The 21597-nt window shown below is 42.4% G+C and overlaps 1 protein-coding gene across 2 annotated transcripts in view; it reads right to left on the reverse strand.

Annotated features, from left to right (window-relative positions):
* Window positions 1-697: 697 nt before the first annotated feature.
* Window positions 698-21597, reverse strand: part of RUNX2 (RUNX family transcription factor 2) — a 280535-nt gene continuing 259635 nt past the window's right edge. For both annotated transcript variants that reach the window (XM_069728219.1, XM_069728218.1), the window contains one exon: window positions 698-7490. In XM_069728219.1, the coding sequence (XP_069584320.1) occupies window positions 7015-7490 (476 nt within the window). In that variant the 3' untranslated portion in view covers window positions 698-7014. The remainder of the gene's footprint in view (window positions 7491-21597) is intronic.

Raw genomic sequence — 21597 nt, forward strand, 5'->3', positions numbered from 1 at the left:
CATGCGCACTGGCTCAGTGAGCAAGTGCAGTGCTGTGTTCCTGATACCGAAACTATCAGAGTTGGTGTGAATGGATTCATAGGATCTGCTCCGGTGGCTACATCACTAATAACCCCTGGACGAGTGCTCTGAGAGAGAGTTGCCTCCTATCTAACGGAACCTGCGGCTCTTCTATTGATTAGTCGGCCTCGGGCAACGTCACATGTGCATCACACCACAAAGAAGATGATGCCGGGAGGTAGGAAGTGGTTCTCAGAGCTCCTCTCCTGTGGCCACAGACTCCTGATGTAAGAAAGATTGACCTTGTCATGGCTGGTGGGCACAGACAAATTATTATTTTTTTCTCAAAGCAGCATCACTGGAGGTTTCACTGTTGTCTTTATGACGGCTCCGCCACCGGCGTCTTTCTCTCTCTGGAACCCAACTGATGAATGAACACGTTTACCTCTTTTAACCGCTTCGCTGTTTCCGAACCTTGAAGAGGTTAAAAGAAGTAACGAAAGACTGAACATGTCGTTTTTACATTGCTGTGCATTATGTTCTCTTTTTGAGTTGGTTTTGCGGTGCTTTTTCAGAAGGGTTCCAGACGGAATCTGCCTAAAAAAAATAACATTGTGTGGACATAGCCTAAAACTATATATTTCAGACAACGAAGAAATGTTAAAATTTCCGCTGTATTCAAAATTCACACAACAAATTTTATCAAAAAGAAATTTATTGGAAATAAAATTCAAACATCCACTTACAATAATAACAATAATAATTATAAACAGGTGCAGAGCGACAAAATATCATTTACAGACGCCCCCCCCCCCAAAAAAAAAAAGAAAAACAAAAGTCCCTTTTTCATATGATAGTAAACGTTTCCACAGACGCAAAGCAGAGACGTGAAAAATACAACATAAAACATGTGCAGGTAAAGCAAATATAACTCGCCAAATGGACCAAAAGCTTCTATGTACAAGACGGTGCAAGTATTCTGCTTTCAGGAAACACTGGGAAACAACATTGAATGTCACGTAGTAGTGAACTAAATTTCCATTTTAAGAAAATTGCTTAAAAAATCGTATTTTTGGCCAATATGTGCTACCTTATAAAGTTAAGTACAAAAAAATAGAAAAAACACAGACCTTTGTAAACATGAAATATCCATATATTTCGAATTTCAGCATAGATAAAATTTGTACCAAATGTACCGTGCGCTAGATAAAAACACAACATCAGACAAAGGCATCGGGTGGCTGCTCGGTGCAGGAGTTTCCTGGGTTGACCAAACTTTTTGGAATGTAAAGTTGACACTGTGATAAATATCTGAGTATCATCGGCTTCCTGAGAACTGACACAGTAAAGTTAGCACTACAAACAGATATGGCGTTTCAGTTTTCCAGAATGATAAAATAAAAAGTCATAAAAAAAAGATAAAAATAATATTTAAAAAAAAAAAAAAAGAACTCTCAAGTAAAAATGATTGAGAGTCACCATTGATATCCAATCTCCACCCTGGCCAAGAGGTGAGGAACCTAATCAAAGGGCCTCCTCTACTAATCCAGAATTCCCTAAAAGGATAAATGAAAATGGGATTTCTAAACTTGACAATCCCTTTAAGGTGAAGGCATTGTTCCTTTAATACATACAAAGTAGAATAATATTTCGCTCATAGGTTGGCAAAAAACATTCGAAAAAATGAATGACTATGGAGGCTGTCAAAAAACCTTCAAGTCCATGGTAGGAGAAGGCGCAATAACTGGATTTTTCTCAGTCAATGTTCATTGCACAGCTGTAAGAGTAATATGATTGACTACTTTGGTTACAGTCAAACCTTCCTGACCTTTGGATGTATATTTTTATATCCATACTCAGCTCAGTATGATATCTTTGTCAATGAAAAAATCAGTTAGTTTGAGAAGTTGATGGCTTTACTGCTCCTTATTGACCTCAACGCCTAAATATTAGGATCAAGTTACAGTAAAATAATAGGTCGTAGAAAATAACAATATGTATTTTTTAAAATGACCCAACTTGAAAAGTTAAAATTACGGCTTCGATTTATGTGTTACTGTACATTGTTATCATTTTATTAAAAGGAAATCCAGTTCTAAAGAATAAAAATTGTACAAAACAAATCATACTGGGGCTTTCAATTGGACGGAGGAGATGTAAACATTTGAAGAGGTCGTCATGGTATTGTATAAAGGCGCCAATACACATTAGACTAATGTCAGTTAAACCCGCCTATAATGATGGGTTTGGCCGAAAGTACAATATGTATGGGGGCGCAGGTCGACTGATGGTCAGTAGAGAAGACAATCAAGGATGTAAAATTTCACGTGTAGTTGACGGCTTTGCCATGGAGAACATGAGAGTGCCCAGCCGAGCAAGCGTTGCTGAATACGAGTCAGCTGAGATGACTGTTGGCCGAAGCATCGTTTGGCCGACAGCTATTTAATATGCATAGCCAACCTAATGGACTAGTTATCATACTAAATTATTGTCCCCTTTCAAAAGCCCCCAATAAACTTTACATAACTTGTTGGCCAAAAGAAGGTTTGGCCGATCAATCGGCCAACGGCCTTCTTCCCCGACTCTCCCGTACATAGGAGCACTCAACTGGTCAAGTGGACCATTGGGCAAACCATTTTTGGATTTATTGCGGTTTCTGTAGTCTAAAGCGACTAATCACAGAATTTCACTAGAAATTTGGAGTTGTCAGAGTTGAGCAAAAAGATTTGCAGGACCATGTTCCACCAGCCAATGTTTGCAGCCTGTCGGCATTGATCCAGAGCCCTACGAACCTCCTACCTTTCTGTAGCACCCCGGTGCCACTTCTGATTAGTATCCCCAAATCGTGAGTGCATCGCACTGCAACATAATGTGGTTGTGGGACCTACTAACCAGAAGAGGTGCCAAGGATGCCACAGATAATAGGATTTTTCCAGTGCTATAGACAACCGGGCCACTGGACCAGGGTTCTGCAAATGTTTATGTTCACCTTCAGATTGTCATCATCAATTAGGGTTTTTTTGGGGAAGTCTCAGGTGCAATGTAGGTTGGCCCTGATATTATATCTTAAAAGGATGCAATTGTGCTTAATAAGTGCTACTGAAAAATGAACTGAACCAAATGCAGATAAAATGAATGGAGATTATGATTATAAATAGATAAATGCTAGATTTTATTTTTTTTAAGCAGTATATGTAAGGCACAGGCAAATAAAGCAAAGTGCTCAAGGCTCACATTGGCCACAAATCTAAAAAAGCAGTCGATCAATCAACCGTTGACCAATAGTTATCTCCTCAATTTCTCCATTAACATGCCTTTACCGGAGTGGAGAAAGCAGGCAACTGCCTACCAGGCATCTCAGAAAATCAGTGAGACTGATTGCTTTTCAACATGTCCAGTCTTTTGTTCATAGGAAGGTTAAACTACAGCCTGAGGAGTCTTATTTTACTCTCCCTTATGAAGAATAATATGCGCTTTGCCAAACTTGCACCTTTCTGGTAAAATTGGGTCAAACAATCTTTTTTCCTAATTTAGGGCTCATTCAGGCATCAGTTTGTCTCACCTGTGTTCTATATGTGTCTTATTCAGATAGATCTCATACCTAACATAGGTAGAAATGTCCGTGTTTTTTTGTAGCCCAAGTGCTCTGCACCAAATCACGGAGACATGTCCGATTTTCATCTGAGTCACGGACCAAACTCACCAATCCAAGTCGATCAGTCCGTGAAAAACTGACTGCTAGAAGAAGCATCAGAAACCTCCATCAGTTTTTCTTTTGCATATGAGAAAAACTGATGAAACTAACACACTGACTAAATTCTGAAGAAAGTCTGATCAAACAAACTGATGAAACTTGGCCCGGTCTTTTTCGCGTACAAGAAAAATCATTGACATGTGAATGAGGCCTTAGACATCAAACTGTTGGCAGCTCATGGTCTGACTGGCAAGATCGGACCAAGAAAAACCTTAAAAATTACAACCAGCTTAAATCTTGGCCCTAGTTGTTTTTTTTTCTTTCCAGAAGGCAGGATGGTTGTACAATCTGTAATTTATATCAAATCCAAATCTCTTGGTAAAATACGTAAACTTGATGAGTTTAGGGATTCATTTCATTTTCACTACGAACCATAAAACAGAAGTGTATGGACTCTAAAGCCGCCTAGAAATAGCTCAACGTTTCTGTGCAATTTGACAATTGGGTGACATAGAGGGCTGCTGATGAGCCTGTCTGACAATATTACTCAACAGACTAACAATATTAAAACAATCCTCCAAAAAATGGCATTGAGAGATTGGCCATCACCATGAAAATTCTCTCTGGAGTACTGAGGAGCACAGCACCCTTGATCGCAACTTGATTATCTCTCCAACATCACCTGCTGGGGAACAGTCTTCATATCAGTGGGTTCGAACGTTGGTTGTCTAATGTTTATGGAGGCCTTAAGCCACACACTATGGTATATTATGAATATGTGGCTGTCATATGTTGACAAATACAAAATTATCAAGACTTGGTTCGGAGACCCCTGTCGAGGAGGGGTCCTTGGCAGATGTCTACTTGTAGACAATATCAATTGCACTATGGCACCATCTTCTAGAATACATTGGGGAAAGGTGATAAAATCAAGTGCGTATGAATCAGTCGTGCCCATATTGGGCATTCACCATGGGTAATGGTCATCGCCTCCATTTTTCCTTTCCATTATTGCTACTGGCGTAACCCTCGAAGAACAGATATGGAGGCATCGGTGCTAATATGTTAAACAGAAAAACATTAAGTGCATACACCTTTTACAGACCGGACCCGATCATCTTTAACTTTTAAGACAAATAGAACAAAAATTTCGGAACTGAGAAGTGCAAGATAGAAATCATAGCAAAGGTCGCAGTGCATTTTTTTTTTTACAAGAACATGATATAATTTAGATATAAAATATAGTGCCCTTGGTTTTAAAGTTGCTTTAAAGCTCTTTAGTTCATTTATTTGCTCATCGCTACATCATCATTTCACTATACACCTGTATCCAAAATCATTTTTAATGTACTTTGTCATTTTATGACCAATTCCAGCACATTGAACAGATATCCCTGGTATATTTCAGAACAGAACTCCATAGGCTCAACAAAAAGAAATGCAAAAGATAAAAGAAGGCACAAAAACAATACCAGATTCCTTGGCTTACAAATGTCATACTTAAATGCCTGATGCCTATATGCTGTGGAAGCGGCCATTAAATTGGGCAGAACTATAGAGAAGAGTGGATCAGGCAAAATTTGAAGTTTTTCGAATAGCGGAGAAGTTAATGTGCCTTATCATGCTCTGAGGTCTCTCCAGATCCCAGAACATAATAAACATATGTAAAAAATAAAAAAATACTTATACTCACTCACTCCTCTGTCCCCGCCATTACTCACTGCTACTCAAACGGTCCTCACCGCATCTTCTGATCCCTCACCATTCAAGTTGGAATCTTCGGGCCTCTCACACTGTGCTGGATTCCCAGCTGTCATGGCGTCCAGGTGGGTTCTGCGCAAGAGCATGGGAGGTCATGCTGTCACGACATGCACTGTGACCTTCCTGCTCACATGTGCAGAACGGTCCCATGTGCCATGACAGTCGGAAGTCCGGCGCAGTTTGTGAGGCCTGAAGATTCCGACACGAGTGGTGAGAGATCAGAAGATGCGGGGTTAGGTGGATGGGTGGTGGTGAATGGTGGAGGGTCCAGAGTGGTAAAACAGTGGGGTGAGCTTAAGGATTTTTAAAAATGTTTTTTTAACCTTTTGATGGACCGTCATGGTTCAGAAAAATGGGGGGGCAGTGGCAAAACCTTGAGGCTGAAGCCACTTGCCAATATTAAGCTTCCGTTTAATTAAAGGAAAAAATGTTGGCACGGTGGCGGACCACCTTGCCTTTTACTAGCTTAGATTTCGAGCATCGGTCACCAAGACACTGATGCACACCAAAGAGGTATCCATTACAGTGTCACGGCTTATATAATGGGAAACAGCTAATCAGTTTTGAGTCTCATGACTTTTTTTCACCCATTTCATCTTGACCCATCAAACGTCAACTTCCACAGCATGTCCTGGGTACATTTATAATTTCTTTTTAAGTTTTATCTGGACGTTAAAAAAAAAATCGATATTTTTGGAAAAATTTATATCTATGTGATTTGTAAAAATAATAAAAAATATATATATATATGTATACGTTTAGGGACCTGTCTACACAATTTTATATTAAGAAACACTTGAGGGTCCAAATATTATTAAATAATTATAAATTAAAAAAAGAACATTAAGATGAATCAAACTTACCAGAAAACAAAAAAAGATTACACATACCGATAAATTAAAAATTAAAGAACAATAAAATTCATACCATTGGAGCTGATATTGTTACATTTGCTGTTGCATAGGAAAATTATTTTTTGCTCGTACGATTTTTTTTTCGTTACAGTTGTAAGATGGCGAAATGAAAATTTCGAGAGAAGTGCATTTTGCATTGTTCCGAGTCTGTACCGTTCCACAAAATTCAACTGTGAAAACATTTTGATCATTGTTTTGTGCAGCTTTTTGATGCATGTGAGGTTTTCCCTTTTTTTTCCTGTAAATAAGGCACAGTTTTTTTATAGCATATTTTTTTTTGGTATTTTTGGTACTGGAATGAACAAGTCTTCTTAGATTCCTACTTTTTTTCTTTCTTCCCGCTTGAGAGAGTAACTGAGTTTCTTTTTTTAACTATTTTCTTTGGAATGGTTTTTTTTTTGTTCAATATAAATATAAAAGAAATAGAGAAAAATAGTTTAAGGCAAAGTGTGCTTTAGCCGTCTTTTTTTTTAATATAAAAATGATCGCGGTAATTATCAGAAAGTTCTATTGCAACAAAGTCTTGGCGTCACATATAGAATATGACACCATATAAAAAAAAGGCATTTTCTTGAATGGTTAAGGCACTTTCATTTGTTTTCTATTAGTCTTAGAAGTTATGTAGCTCTCGGAGTGGAGTTGGGATCAATATGGCCTCCATACTGACTCATCCATTCGACCGCTAGAATTTAAAACAGTGGGGGAACTGCTATGACTGCCATCCGCATCCACGCCATCATTTTGGCTGCCCATGTTCGGGTTGAGCAACGTATTGCCGTTGGCTGTTGTACAAGGAGGAAGCATTCTAGAAGGAGAACGATCACCCCCTGGAACCATGGGAAACTGGTAGGATCCGGACGATGTACCATAGTAGAGATAGGGCGTGCTGCTGGTTTGGAAGGGTCCACTTTGGTTCTGGGAGGAGCCTGGATACGGAGGCGGTAGATACGTATGATAGTGAGTGGTTGGTGACATACCCAGCGACATCCCTGAGGTGACCGGAGGCGTGTACGTAAATGTGGCAGAATAGTGCATTCGTGGGTTCGAGAATCGACTTTCCGTTAGTGAGGAAATACTTGTAAACTGCCTGGGATCAGAGAACGGACCCAACTCTGAGGCACCTAAAAAAAAAAAAAAAGAAAAACAAAAATGTGTTATTTGGACGCGCTCAACATCAATCAGGCTAAAGTTTTACACAAAGTAATATAAATTCAACCTAGAATAAAAATGTTCTTGAAACATAGAGTTACGAGAATGATGAGCAGATTTTTGTAAACCAAAAAAAGTGACTTAGAGAACCAGTAAAGGGACAAAAGTTCAGCAATGATTTAGTCTTGGAGTAAATGAGGACCAGTGATGATGACCAAGGAAGGATACTGAATATTAGACTGCCTACTTACCAACATAGCGGAATAGAAAGATTTAAGTCCCACCCCAAATCTTCCTGAGAACGCGCTCCTCCTAATGTCCTAGCCCTTAAACAACACCCAATTTGGGGTGGGGTTTATATAAACCCAACAGGACACCCTGCAATAACTGAGATCCTGTATCAAATTTCGGGACATTCCTGGCAAATCTGTACAGTATAGACATGCATTTGATAGAAATCTATCACCATATGTTTTTTTCTAATTACAACCAGATATTGGAACATTTTGTGCAATCTGCTTTTATTCTTTGATTACTCTTATTTTGTTCCATGACTATGGGGGGTGACCATCTTTCCCGAATAAGTCCAGAGATTTATTTTTTATGGAAGTCACAAGGACCATAGGAACATTTAGATCCTTGACTTCTATCACAGAGTGTTGTGGGCATGCTCTGTGATCTGAGCAGAGGTCATCATGCAGGGAGGGGGAAGGCACAGACTCATTACCTATTGTCAGTGATGGATCCTGTTACTTGCCTCCTCCCCATTTATATTAGAGGTGTTTGCTCTCATTGTAATTCTGTCTGTGATTCATATTTGTCTTAAATGTTTGACGATAGATTCCCTTTACGCTCGCTACAATGGAACATCACTGAAATAATGTATTTTATTGAGTTTGTCCATCGAAAGAAAGTTGTACCTATCCACAGGATAGGTAATAACTGAGAAGTGGAGGTCTGAGCGCTGGGACCTGCACCGATCGGCAAAACGGGGGGCGTTTTTATCTTTGTTACAAAGTGAAACGACAGGTCACTTGCCCGACCGCTAGATTCCAATCTAACAAGAATAAAAGTGTCCCATTCTGCCGATCGGTGTTGGACCCAGTAGAATGACCCCGCTTCGATCAACCAAGTATTTGATCTTGTTTTCACCGGGCAAATCATTTAATGTTAGAGGGTATTAATCAATTTATGAAAAAAAAGCAAAATGTTATGGTAAACATTTAAAAGAACATTCCAGGTATTACTGACACACTGAGGGGGCCGAGCCCCAAGAATTTCTCCTCCCCTCTGACTCTTTCTGTAATAACGACCCATTCTATTTCCATATCACATACCAATTGCAATCTTTTACCTTCACTTGCGCCGATCTTTGTATTTGTTTTATATTTTGTTAATTTTTGCATTCCCGTCCTGTAAGAGGCAGCATTTCTCTTCTACACCGATAGCAGCGGTGGTGCTGAAGCTGCGCTATAAAACTATAATAGGTCAATAACTTGTCAGTTAAAGTGCCAGTGGTCAGTCTTTTTTTTTCTTTATTTTTTTTTTCATAAAATTGTCTATAAAAATATTTTCAAGGGTTGACGGAGTCGGTAATTGCTTTCTAAGAGGCGACTGCGTAGGGGCTAGCCTCCGGAATGGTTCAGGTGGGTCAGGTTAGGATTAATGCGTTAAAGCCATGGAGACCACAGTACCGTATAATAAGGGAGTCGCGGAACAACTCTGCAGCCAGTAAATGTAAATGGCACATATTTGTGTTATCCACGCTCACTTGTAACCCAAAAAGTCAATTGAAAGGGCAATAAATAAGTAAATTAAACGCTGAAGTATTCAAACTGCAGCTACAACACCTTCCCTTTACTACGAAATATATTGCGCCGGTCAGAAACGAGGAACAATTAAACGGCATGTGTTTCCAGTTAGTTTGTTGCAGGAGTCTCATTAAAGTCTCAGGGTTGGCTCGGCTCCAGCTCGGTCTGTCTGCTTCTCAATGGCTAATTCTTCTCGTTTACCCTTTTACCTGTTGTCGTCTGCAGAATTCGGAGGCCTAACAACCGTGTCATGACCGTTCTCCGCACACACTCACTTATGCCAGGTAATGTCACTTGCCATTCATGTAACAATTACTGGCCAAATCATGCGGTTTACGGGAAGTGATGGAGAACAAATGCGTCCCTGGTTTGCCGAGCTTTGGTCTTTCGTTCTCAATTACGGTAGCAGACGTAAAGAGAGCGCTGCGTCGGCTTGTCAACGTAATTGTATAATGATCCTTATATTAATTCGCCAGATTATTACAAAGTCATTTTCGTGTACTCTTGCATTCGATTAGGCTAACGCAACCATGAAAGTCGAATATTGGAGCAAAACAAGGCTGAAGGTTTTTCCATCTACATTTATTTTTCGAAAAATCTGATTACTAAGGCAGCCTAAGATGGCAAAGGGCAACATGCGACTTATGCCATCCTGACAGCAAAATGCCATCCAGTCCTGACCTCAGTGGCTGGTGGAACAGATTAATTGCAAGGAATACATGGCCTGAGGAGAAGCAAGCAGGTAGGACAATAAGGTTCTCCATCTACCGTAAATGTCATTTTACAAAATTTTACAAAAATCTGAGTACTAGCGCAGCCTGAAATGGCAAAGGGCAACATGAGACTTATGACATCTTGAAAGCACAAGGCCATCCAGTCCTGTCTTCAGATTATTTGCAAGGAATATAAGGCCTGAGAAGAGGCAAGTAGGTATGACAATAAGCTTCTCCATCTAGACGTAATTTTACAAAAATTTGCGTACTAGTAATTGAGATGGCAAAGGCCAACGTGAGACTTATGCCATCTTGAAAGCACAAGACTAACAGATTAATTGCATGGAATACATGGTCTGAGAATGGACAGGTAGACTTGACAATAAGGCTCTCCATACAAAAATCTGATAGAGCAGCCTGTGGTTCCAGAGGGCAAGGTATGACCGTTGCTGAGATGCCAGCACAACACTATCTAGTTTTGGCCTGATTGACAAGGGGGACAATTTGGTTGCAAATGGAGCAAGTAAGAAGGGGCAGAAGTATTATAACTTTAGTAGTCTCTCTATTGATGCCATAGTAATCGGATTTCAAATAGTGAAGGAGATGGCAAAAGATGGCATAACGCCATCTGGTTTTGACTTGAATGGCAGCTGATGCAGAAAAACTGCAAAGAATACACTGGCAAGTAAACTAGGTAATAAGCTTCTTATTTTGATAAAAATCAGACGAATAGTGCCGGCTGTGATTCCAAAGCGAGAGGTATTAAAATGTAACTTTTAATAAATATCAATTAAATAATAGCCATAAAAAACACTAAAATGGTGAATAAACCATTGATCAAAAATGGAGGTATCCAGTGAGTACCATTAAAAAATGCACTAAATCCTTCAATGGAACAACACTGCATAAAAATTCACCATGAAAGGAATGATACTAAACACTGGTCATGTAACACTTGGTGTTGCTATCAGGTACACCTTGATCCATTCAATGGGAAAAAAACATGTGTGAGCAGAAATAAATAGAATGATCTCACCAGTTTAGTTGATCCTGCTGGTGGGATACATGGGTATCAGTAGTCACATAAGAGGCATCCAAAGAGGCATCCATAAGTTAGCCCCAACAGTCCCTCAAAACAGGTAATGCCTCTCCTTGAGGTCCCACCCTTAGAAGGGCAGTTCACAGCTGTCCCTATAAATACCCTATGTGCGCTTCTGCCACGAGGATTCATCAGTGGAATTGTATATATAAAAAGTGGTCCAAAAGGTAAGAGCCTGGTCACATATGGCGATTGCAGCCTGCCATCTCCAACATTCATTGATCAGACCCAGTAGTTTAACTTGAAGCTCTTGGAACCCAATGCATACTCAACATCAGGACCCCCAACTATCGTGGGTATTTTATAGTGCTGTGGCCTTCTCAAATGAGAGGAACGGGCTGCCACAAGAGGTTTTGGTTTCTCCTCCAATGGAAGTCTTCAAAAGTTGGACAGACATCTGTCTGAGATGGTTTAGTGAATCTTGCGTTGAGCAGGGGATTGGACACGATGACCCTGGAGGTTCCTTCCCATTCTAACATTCTATGATTCTTTTGGGCACCACTTGGCTCAGTAGGTCCAGGTGGGACTGCAACCTTCTAAACCCACTGTCATTACGTTACTGTTCAGGACTAATATGTGCCATCAACACATAGGATTGAGATTAGGTAGACACCTGTGTCTGGCCAACTTTGCTTTGGGTAATTTGGTTGAGACATCTGACCACTATAAGTTGTACAAATTTTGTCCTTCTGGGACAACACTGCTGTTAACAAACCAAGCAAGTGGGCCTCCCCCTACAGAAGTAAATCAGACTGGAACGTTTACAGGCACGGAACAGGAAATCAAAGATGATGGTTATTTACAAACTCCGAGTAAACACCATAAACAAACTGTGTCCTGAAGTCAGGAGGCCATTTCCTTGAAGGCGCCATCACATGAGCAGAGGTAGAGAACATTTTCTCCTCCCTGTCATAAACAAAAGGTCAGAATGGTCCGTGAAAAGGCAAACGAACGCTCTCCAAGCTATCTGCACTATCCAGCCACAGAATAATATTTACGGTTTTGCCTGGGGTTAATAAAGTGATATTTGCTTACTGTGCGTTGATAAATGCAGCACACGGTGACATAGAAGCCCCAGAATGTGGAGAGGAAAGAGATGGAAACATTCTCTGATCAAATATTTGCTTAATATAAAGTCTTTAACTGCACAAGAGTCACAAGAAGAGGTTCTCACAAGGGAATTGAGCTTCCGAAGGGAAGTTGACCTGTAGACTGAACGTGGACTCGTGAGTCTCCATGTCCAAGGTACATGTGGCCTACCAATAATGTGCCATTTATAGCCTTGCTGTGCGGTTATGCGATCCACCAGGACCACATGAGGTCCTGAATTCAAAATTGAACCAGTAGTTTTGCATGATCTCTCTTGTATATTTTTATGGGTTTCCTCTCCATTGCAAAAACATAGTGCTGAGAAGACCATTTGGTGTCTTCACGTAAACACTCATAAAACTACAGTAAGATGCAATAATACACACTAGATGAAAAGCCACATCTGCTATTCAGAAGCTTGAACTGAATGGTGACAACCCTAGGAGGAGCTATCATTTTAGACACTTTTTGTTGTCACTTTTGGAAAACATAGGAAATATACGGGTAGAAAACAGATATCACGTTGGGCTTCCGATAAGTGGAGCTGATATAGACTTCAAAACAATAGAGCAGAACCCTTGCAGAAACCTATCAGACCTACAGAAAGAGATTTTACAGGACTTATAGTATACTAGATGGTGGCCCAATTGTAACGCATCGGGTATTCTAGAATATGCATGTCCACGTAGTATATTGCACAGCCCACGTAGTATATTGCCCAGCCACGTAGTATATTGCCCAGCCAGGTAGTATATTGCCCAGCCACGTAGTATATTGCCCAATGACGTACTATATTGCCCAGCCACGTACTATATTGCCCAGCCACGTAGAATATTGCCCAGCCACGTAGTATATTGCCCAGTCACATAGTATATTGCCCAGCCACGTAGTATGTTGCCCAGCCACGTAGGATATTGCCCAGCCACGTAGTATATTGCCCAGCCACGTAGTATGTTGCCCAGCCACGTAGGATATTGCCCAGCCACGTAGTATATTGCCCAGTCACGTAGTATATTGCCCAGCCACGTAGTATATTGCCCAGCCACGTAGTATGTTGCCCAGCCACGTAGTATATTGCCCAGCCACGTAGTATATTGCCCAACCACGTAGTATATTGCCCAGTCACGTAGTATATTGCCCAGTCACATAGTATATTGCCCAGCCACGTAGTATGTTGCCCAGCCACGTAGGATATTGCCCAGCCACGTAGTATATTGCCGAGTCACGTAGTAAATTGCCCAACCACGTAGTATATTGCTCAGCCAGGTAGTATATTGCCCAGCCACGTAGTATATTGCCCAGCCACATAGTATATTGTAGCCACATAGTATATTGCCCAGTGACGTTGTATATTGCCCAGCCACGTAGTATATTGCCCAGTCATGTAGTATATTGCCCAGCCACGTAGTATATTCCCAGTGACATAGTATATTGCCCAGCCACGTAGTATATTGCCCAGCCACGTAGTATATTGCCCAGTGACGTAGTATATTGCCTAGCCACGTAGTATATTGCCCAGCCACTTAGTATATTGCCCAGCCACGTAGTATATTGCCCAGCCACGTAGTATATTGCCCAGCCACGTAGTATATTGCCCAGCCACGTAGTATATTGCCCAGCGACGTAGTATATTGTCCAGCCACGTAGTATATTGCCCAGCCACGTAGTATATTGCCCAGCCACGTAGTATATTGCCCAACCACGTAGTATATTGCCCAGTCACGTAGTATATTGCCCAGCCACGTAGTATATTGCCCAGCCACGTAGTATGTTGCCCAGCCACGTAGGATATTGCCCAGCCACGTAGTATATTGCCCAGCCACGTAGTATATTGCCCAGTCACGTAGTATATTGCCCAGCCACGTAGTATATTGCCCAGCCACATAGTATATTGCCCAGTCACGTAGTATATTGCCCAACCACGTAGTATATTGCTCAGCCAGGTAGTATATTGCCCAGCCATGTAGTATATTGCCCAACCACGTAGTATATTGCCCAGCCAGGTAGTATATTGCCCAGTGACATAGTATATTGCCCAGCCACGTAGTATATTGCCCAGCCACGTAGTATATTGCCCAGCCACGTAGTATATTGCCCAGCCACGTAGTATATTGCCCAGTCATGTAGTATATTGCCCAGCCACGTAGTATATTGCCCAGTGACATAGTATATTGCCCAGCCACGTAGTATATTGCCCAGCCACATAGCATATTGCCCAGCCACATAGTATATTGCCCAGCGACATAGTATATTGCCCAGCCACGTAGTATATTGCCCAGCCACGTAGTATATTGCCCAGTCACGTAGTATATTGCCCAGCCACGTGGTATATTGCCCAGTCACGTAGTATATTGCCCAGTCACGTAGTATATTGCCCAGTCACATAGTATATTGCCCAGTCACGTAGTATATTGCCCAACCACGTAGTATATTGCCCAGCCACGTAGTATATTGCCCAGCCAGGTAGTATATTGCCCAGTGACGTAGTATATTGCCCAGCCACGTAGTATATTGCCCAATGACGTACTATATTGCCCAGCCACGTAGTATATTGCCCAGCCACGTAGTATATTGCCCAGTCATAGTATATTGCCCAGCCACGTAGTATATTGCCCAGCCACGTAGTACATTGCCCAGCCACGTAGTATATTGCCCAGTCACGTAGTATATTGTCCAACCACGTAGTATATTGCCCAGCCAGGTAGTATATTGCCCAGCCACGTAGTATATTGCCCAGTCAAGTAGTATATTGCCCAGCCACGTAGTATATTGCCCAGTCACGTAGTATATTGCCCAGTCACGTAGTATATTGCCCAACCACGTAGTATATTGCCCAGCCACGTAGTATATTGCCCAGCCAGGTAGTATATTGCCCAGTGACGTAGTATATTGCCCAGCCACGTAGTATATTGCCCAGCCACGTAGTATATTGCCTAGCCACGTAGTATATTGCCCAGTCACGTAGTATATTGCCCAGCCACATAGTATATTGCACAGCGACGGAGTATACAGCACAGAGCCATGTAGTATACAGACTTAAAATAAAAAATAAACATATACTCACCCTCCGTTGAAGTCCTGGCCCTGTGTGCGGTGCATGCGGCAGCTTCCGGTCCCAGGGTTGGTATGGACGCAGGACCTGTGATGACGTCGCGGTCACATGACCGTGACGTCATGGCAGGTCCTTGTCGCATACCATCCTTACCACCAGAACCTGCCGCTTGCATGGAGCGGTTACCGGAGCATCGCGAGGAGCGGGAAGGCGCCGGAGGGTGAGTATATGATGATTTTTAATTTTTTAAATTATTTTTAACATTAGATCTTTTTACTATTGATGCTGCATAGGCAGCAATAGTTAAACGTTGGTCACACAGGGATAACAGCAGCTTTAATGGAGTGCATTACATTGCGGCATAACGTGGTCTGTTAACGCTGCCATTAACCCTGTGTGAGTGCTGACTGGAGGGGAGTACGGAGCGGGCACTGACTGCGGGGAGGAAGGAGCGGCCATATTGCCGCCGGACTGCGCCCGTCGCTGATTGGTCGTGGCAATGGTCGTGGGCGTTTTGCCACGACCAATCAGCGACTTGGATTCCATGACAGACAGAGGCCGCGACCAATGAATATCCGTGACAGACATAAAGACGGAAGTGACCCTTAGACAATTATATAGTAGATATTGATGACCTATCCTTCAGATATATTCATGACCTATCATTTGGATATATTCATGACCTATTCTTTGGATCTATTGAATTGATGATGTATACTTCAAATATATTGATGGCCTCTCCCTCTGATATATTGATGAACTATTCTTCACATCGAAAGTATAGGTCATCAGTATCAGATCTGTGGGGGTCAGTCAAGTAGCACTTCCACCGACCAACTGTTTGCAGCTCCCTCCAATGAAAGTTGTACATGGTGTACTGAGTAGTAGCCGTTCTTGGGTGATTCAGATCACATGTATAATAGGGCTGCAGTACCCCAGAACAGCCACTACATGGTGTATGGGGCTTTGATCTTATGGTCAGCATACTGGGTACACCAGGCAGCTGCAAACAGCCAGTAGGTGGGGGTGGCAGGACACAGACCCATGTTATTTCTTCCAACTGCTTCAGGGCTTGGAAGGGTTAAAAGAAGTGATGTAAGACAGAACATGTGTACAGGTATCATTTTGGCATTGCTCTGCACTATGTTCATTTTATATTGCTCTTTTACAGAGCTTTTTTAGGTGGATTCCGGGCAGAAAAAAAACGTCGCTTGCACATAGTCTCAGATTTTGTGCACAAAACTAAGAAGAACCTCAAAGTTTTTGACGAAGGCTTGTTTGACGAGTTTTAGCTCAGTTTCTGCATATTGGTAGTGTGCGCTCAGAGTTTTTCGAGGAGGTTTTGAAGCAGAGACTGAGCGGAAACTCTCCAATTTCCTCCTCGAAAACTCCTGAAAACTTCTGAGGTTCTGTTCCGTTTCCCCTCTGAAAACTCTGCAAAAACACCCTGTGGACACATACCCCAACAGTGCACAGTGTCGGTTAGTTGCCATTTTTTGCAGCAAAAGAAGATTCAGGAAAATGGTGGCTTTATTTTCTTTTCTGAGATCTGTTTTGTCTCTTTTTTTTTTTTTTGTGGCTTTGCTTCTGACGTCTTTTTTTTTTTTTAAACATTTTTTTCGTTTTTTTATCCCATATATAACATAGTGGCGGCTTCCAAGCAGAAGCCTCCAGTAGAATAAATCAGTCACTTCTTTAAGCCGCTTTCGAAGGCAAAAGACGGACCATGTGCGCAACAGAAGAAGAATATTCATTTCAATTCTACATAAATCCAACACTTAAGTTGAATATTTAGGGTTTTTTTTTAAAATTTTTGCTTCACAACAAAGTCTCCCCAGCACAGGACAGTGTTCATTAAACAGAAATCAGCAGGGCTCCCTGACAGATTGATTACAAACTAGGAAAAGTTTGGGCAAAAAAAAAAAAAAAGTGAAGTAGGGGAGGGTGGAGTATTTTTGACTTTGAAACTAGATCCGCGACACTACAAAAGCTAGTCCTGGGGCAGCTGGCTGCGCGGAGAGCCCACACACAGTGCCAATGTGGCCATGTGACTGCTCTGTCACATCCTGCAGTCATTTCCAGCCAGCATGCGTGCGTGCGTGCGTGCGTTCTTATTCCGCTCGGAGAGAAAAAAAAAAAGATGAGATATATTAGGAAGCAACATATGGAAACACTTTTAGTAAATCCGCTGCCATGAAATTCATAATGAGCAAGAAGTTTCAGATGTGGTTAGGAGCCTGAGATAAGACCCTTTAAAACCAGGACAGACGATAAGACTCCCCTCGCTGTCTATGCCTTTAAAAAGCAAAAAAAAAATTCCAAATACGGAGAAGGTAACAATGTCGAAAAAAAAAAAAAAAAAAAAAAAGGAAAAAGCAACTGATGGTCAAGTGGGTAATAGGCGAACACTTGTCAGTCACGGCCCGATCAGGAATTCTGCACCGGACGAGACTACAAAGGCGGCGGCTCTTACAACATGTGCGCCGGATCAACCTTCATTTATAACTCTGATCGAATAGTGAAAAGTTAAATCTCCAGGGAAATAAGTGATGGTGGTGGGGAGTGGGGTGAGAGCTGTGTGCTTAATCTGATTTTTTTGATAAGACGAATTTAAAACGCTATAGTGTCAGATCCATGTGATTTATGGTCTGCGGGGGGCGCTGAGAGGCAACATTTGTTACCGTGGATCAAGGGAGGGAATTAGGGCTGTCACGGCGCAGACTCTTCTAGCAGACAACGCAACGTGTGCACTTAATCTGTATCCACGGCGTGGAGCGACACGTGAAGGGCTTTGGGTTCACGAGAGACCACACGACAATCTGACGTGTCGTGCCGGGGAATGATTGATGGTCGCCTTTATTGTAATTTTAGATGAGTGGCAGCCAAAGGCGAACCCGGCAACAATTTTAATGGGGCTTGAAAAATTCAAGAAAAATCGGAAAAACATAGTTTGATAGATGCTCGAGACTGAGCCACAAGTCGGGTCTCGCCAGCCTGTCCCCACCCACTGCCCTGGAGTGATAGGATTCCTCTTGTGGATCGGGCAACATGTGTCAGCTGTCAGGTTCCCATTTAAATTAAGAAGGGTTCTCCGATCGAACCGTATCCAAACCACACGTTGGTCAAGGCTCTGTCACTTTTGGCTTGGGTGCAGCACAGGAAAGAATGGCCTCCTCTTACCTTTCTATTTTCCCTCCTTTTATTCTAAGAGCTGTAACTTTTTTATTTTTTCAAGATTTTATGTTCTGGGAAATTTCAATTTTTATATTGGGTGATGTGAACTTTTATATTTAAAAAAATATATGCTTTTCTTTAATATATATACCGTATCTATATATATGATTGTCTAAGGGGTACTTCCGTCTGTCTGTCCTTCTGTCACGGTTATTCGTTCGCTGATTGGTCTCGGCAGCTGCCTGTCATGGCTGCCGCGACCAATCAGTGACGGCCACAGTTCTAGATTGTGAGCCCAATCGGGGACAGTGATGATAATGTGTGCAAACTGTAAAGCGCTGCGGAATATGTTAGCGCTATATAAAAAATAAAGATTATTATTATTCCCTCCCCTACTCCCCTGCACTCACTGCCCGGCGCCCGCTCCGTAATCCCCTCCACTCACCGCTCACACAGGGTTAATGGCAGCGGTAATGGTCCGCGGTGTAACGCAGTCCGTTACCGCTGCTATTAACCCTGTGTGTCCCCAACTATTTACTAGTGATGCTGCCTATGCAGCATCAATAGTAAAAATATGTCATGTTAAAAATAAAAAAAAAAATAAAAAAACCTGTTATACTCACCCTCCGCCGCCTTTCTCGCTCCTCACCACACTCCCGGGACCGCTCCATTGCAAGCGGCAGCTTCCGGTCCCAGGGCTGGTGTGCGACAAGGACCTGCCGCGACGTAATGGTCATGTGACCGCGACGTCATCATAGGTCCTGCTCACACCAGCCCTGGGACCGGAAGCTGCCGCTTGCAATGGAGCGGTCCTGGGAGCGTGGCGAGGAGCGGGAAAGGCGGCGGATGGTGAGTATAGCAGGACTTCAACGGGCCTTCGGAAGGTGAGTATATGTTAATTATTTTTTTTTAAGTCTCTATACTATGTGGCTCTGTGCTGGGCAATATACTAAGTGACTGGGCAATATACTACGTGACTGGGCAATATACTACGTGACTGGGCAATATACTCCGCCGCTGGGCAATATGCTGTACTACGTGGCTGGGCAATATACTACGTGACTGGGCAATATACTACGTGACTGGGCAATATACTACGTGGCTGGGCAATATACTACGTGGCTGGGCAATATACTACGTGGCTGGGCAATATACTATTGAAAGGTGGCAGATGAGGTTTAACAATGATAAATGTAAGGTTATACACATGGGAAGAAGGAATCAATGTCACCATTACACACTGAACGGGAAACCACTGGGTAAATCTGACAGGGAGAAGGACTTGGGGATCCTAGTTAATGATAAACTTACCTGGAGCAGCCAGTGCCAGGCAGCAGCTGCCAAGGCAAACAGGATCATGGGGTGCATTAAAAGAGGTCTGGATACACATGATGAGAGCACTATACTGCCTCTGTACAAATCCCTAGTTAGACCGCACATGGAGTACTGTGTCCAGTTTTGGGCACCGGTGCTCATGAAGGATATAATGGAACTAGAGAGAGTACAAAGGAGGGCAACAAAATTAATAAAGGGGATGCGAGAACTACAATACCCAGATAGATTAGCGAAATTAGGATTATTTAGTCTAGAAAAAAGACGACTGAGGGGCGATCTAATAACCATGTATAAGTATATAAGGGGACAATACAAATATCTCGCTGAGGATCTGTTTATACCAAGGAAGGTGACGGGCACAAGGGGGCATTCTTTGCGTCTGGAGGAGAGAAGGTTTTTCCACCAACATAGAAGAGGATTCTTTACTGTTAGGGCAGTGAGAATCTGGAATTGCTTGCCTGAGGAGGTGGTGATGGCGAACTCAGTCGAGGGGTTCAAGAGAGGCCTGGATGTCTTCCTGGAGCAGAACAATATTGTATCATACAATTATTAGGTTCTGTAGAAGGACGTAGATCTGGGGATTTATTATGATGGAATATAGGCTGAACTGGATGGACAAATGTCTTTTTTCGGCCTTACTAACTATGTTACTATGTTACTACGTGGCTGGGTAATATACTACGTGACTGGGCAATATACTACGTGACTGGGCAATATACTACGTGGCTGGACAATATACTCCGTCGCTGGGCAATATACTACGTGGCTGGGCAATATACTGTACTACGTGGCTCTGCTATATACTATGTGGCTGGGCAATATACTACGTCACTGAGCAATATACTACATGGCTGGGCAATATACTACGTGGCTGGGCAATATACTACATGACTGGGCAATATACTACGTGGCTCTGTGCTGGGCAATATACTAAGTGACTGGGCAATATACTACGTGACTGGGCAATATACTACGTGACTGGGCAATATACTACGTGACTGGGCAATATACTACGTGGCTGGACAATATACTACGTCGCTGGGCAATATACTACGTGGCTGGGCAATATGCTGTACTACGTGGCTCTGCTATATACTATGTGGCTGGGCAATATACTACGTCACTGAGCAATGTACTACATGGCTGGGCAATATACTACGTGGCTGGGCAATATACTACATGGCTGGGCAATATACTACGTGACTGGACAATATACTACGTGGCTGGGCAATATACTACGTGACTGGGCAATATACTACGTGACTGGGCAATATACTACATGACTGGGCAATATACTACGTGACTGGGCAATATACTACGTGACTGGGCAATATACTACGTGGCTGGGCAATATACTACGTGACTGGGCAATATACTACGTGACTGGGCAATATACTACATGACTGGGCAATATACTACGTGACTGGGCAATATACTACGTGACTGGGCAATATACTACGTGGCTGGGCAATATACTACGTGGCTCTGTACTGTATACTACGTGACTGGGCAATATACTACGTGGCTCTGTACTGTATACTACGTGACTGGGCAATATACTACGTGGCTCTGTACTGTATACTACGTGACTGGGCAATATACTACGTGGCTCTGTACTGTATACTACGTGACTGGGCAATATATTACGTGGCTGGGCAATATACTACGTCGCTGGGCAATATACTACGTGGACATGCATATTCTAAAATACCCGATGCGTTAGAATCGGGCCACCATCTAGTATATATATATATATATATACACATTGTTATTGGTCTCCCCAGGAGACTTGAAACTGGTATTACT

This window comes from Ranitomeya imitator, chromosome 5, assembly GCF_032444005.1.
Source record: "Ranitomeya imitator isolate aRanImi1 chromosome 5, aRanImi1.pri, whole genome shotgun sequence".
Lineage (NCBI taxonomy): Eukaryota > Metazoa > Chordata > Amphibia > Anura > Dendrobatidae > Ranitomeya > Ranitomeya imitator.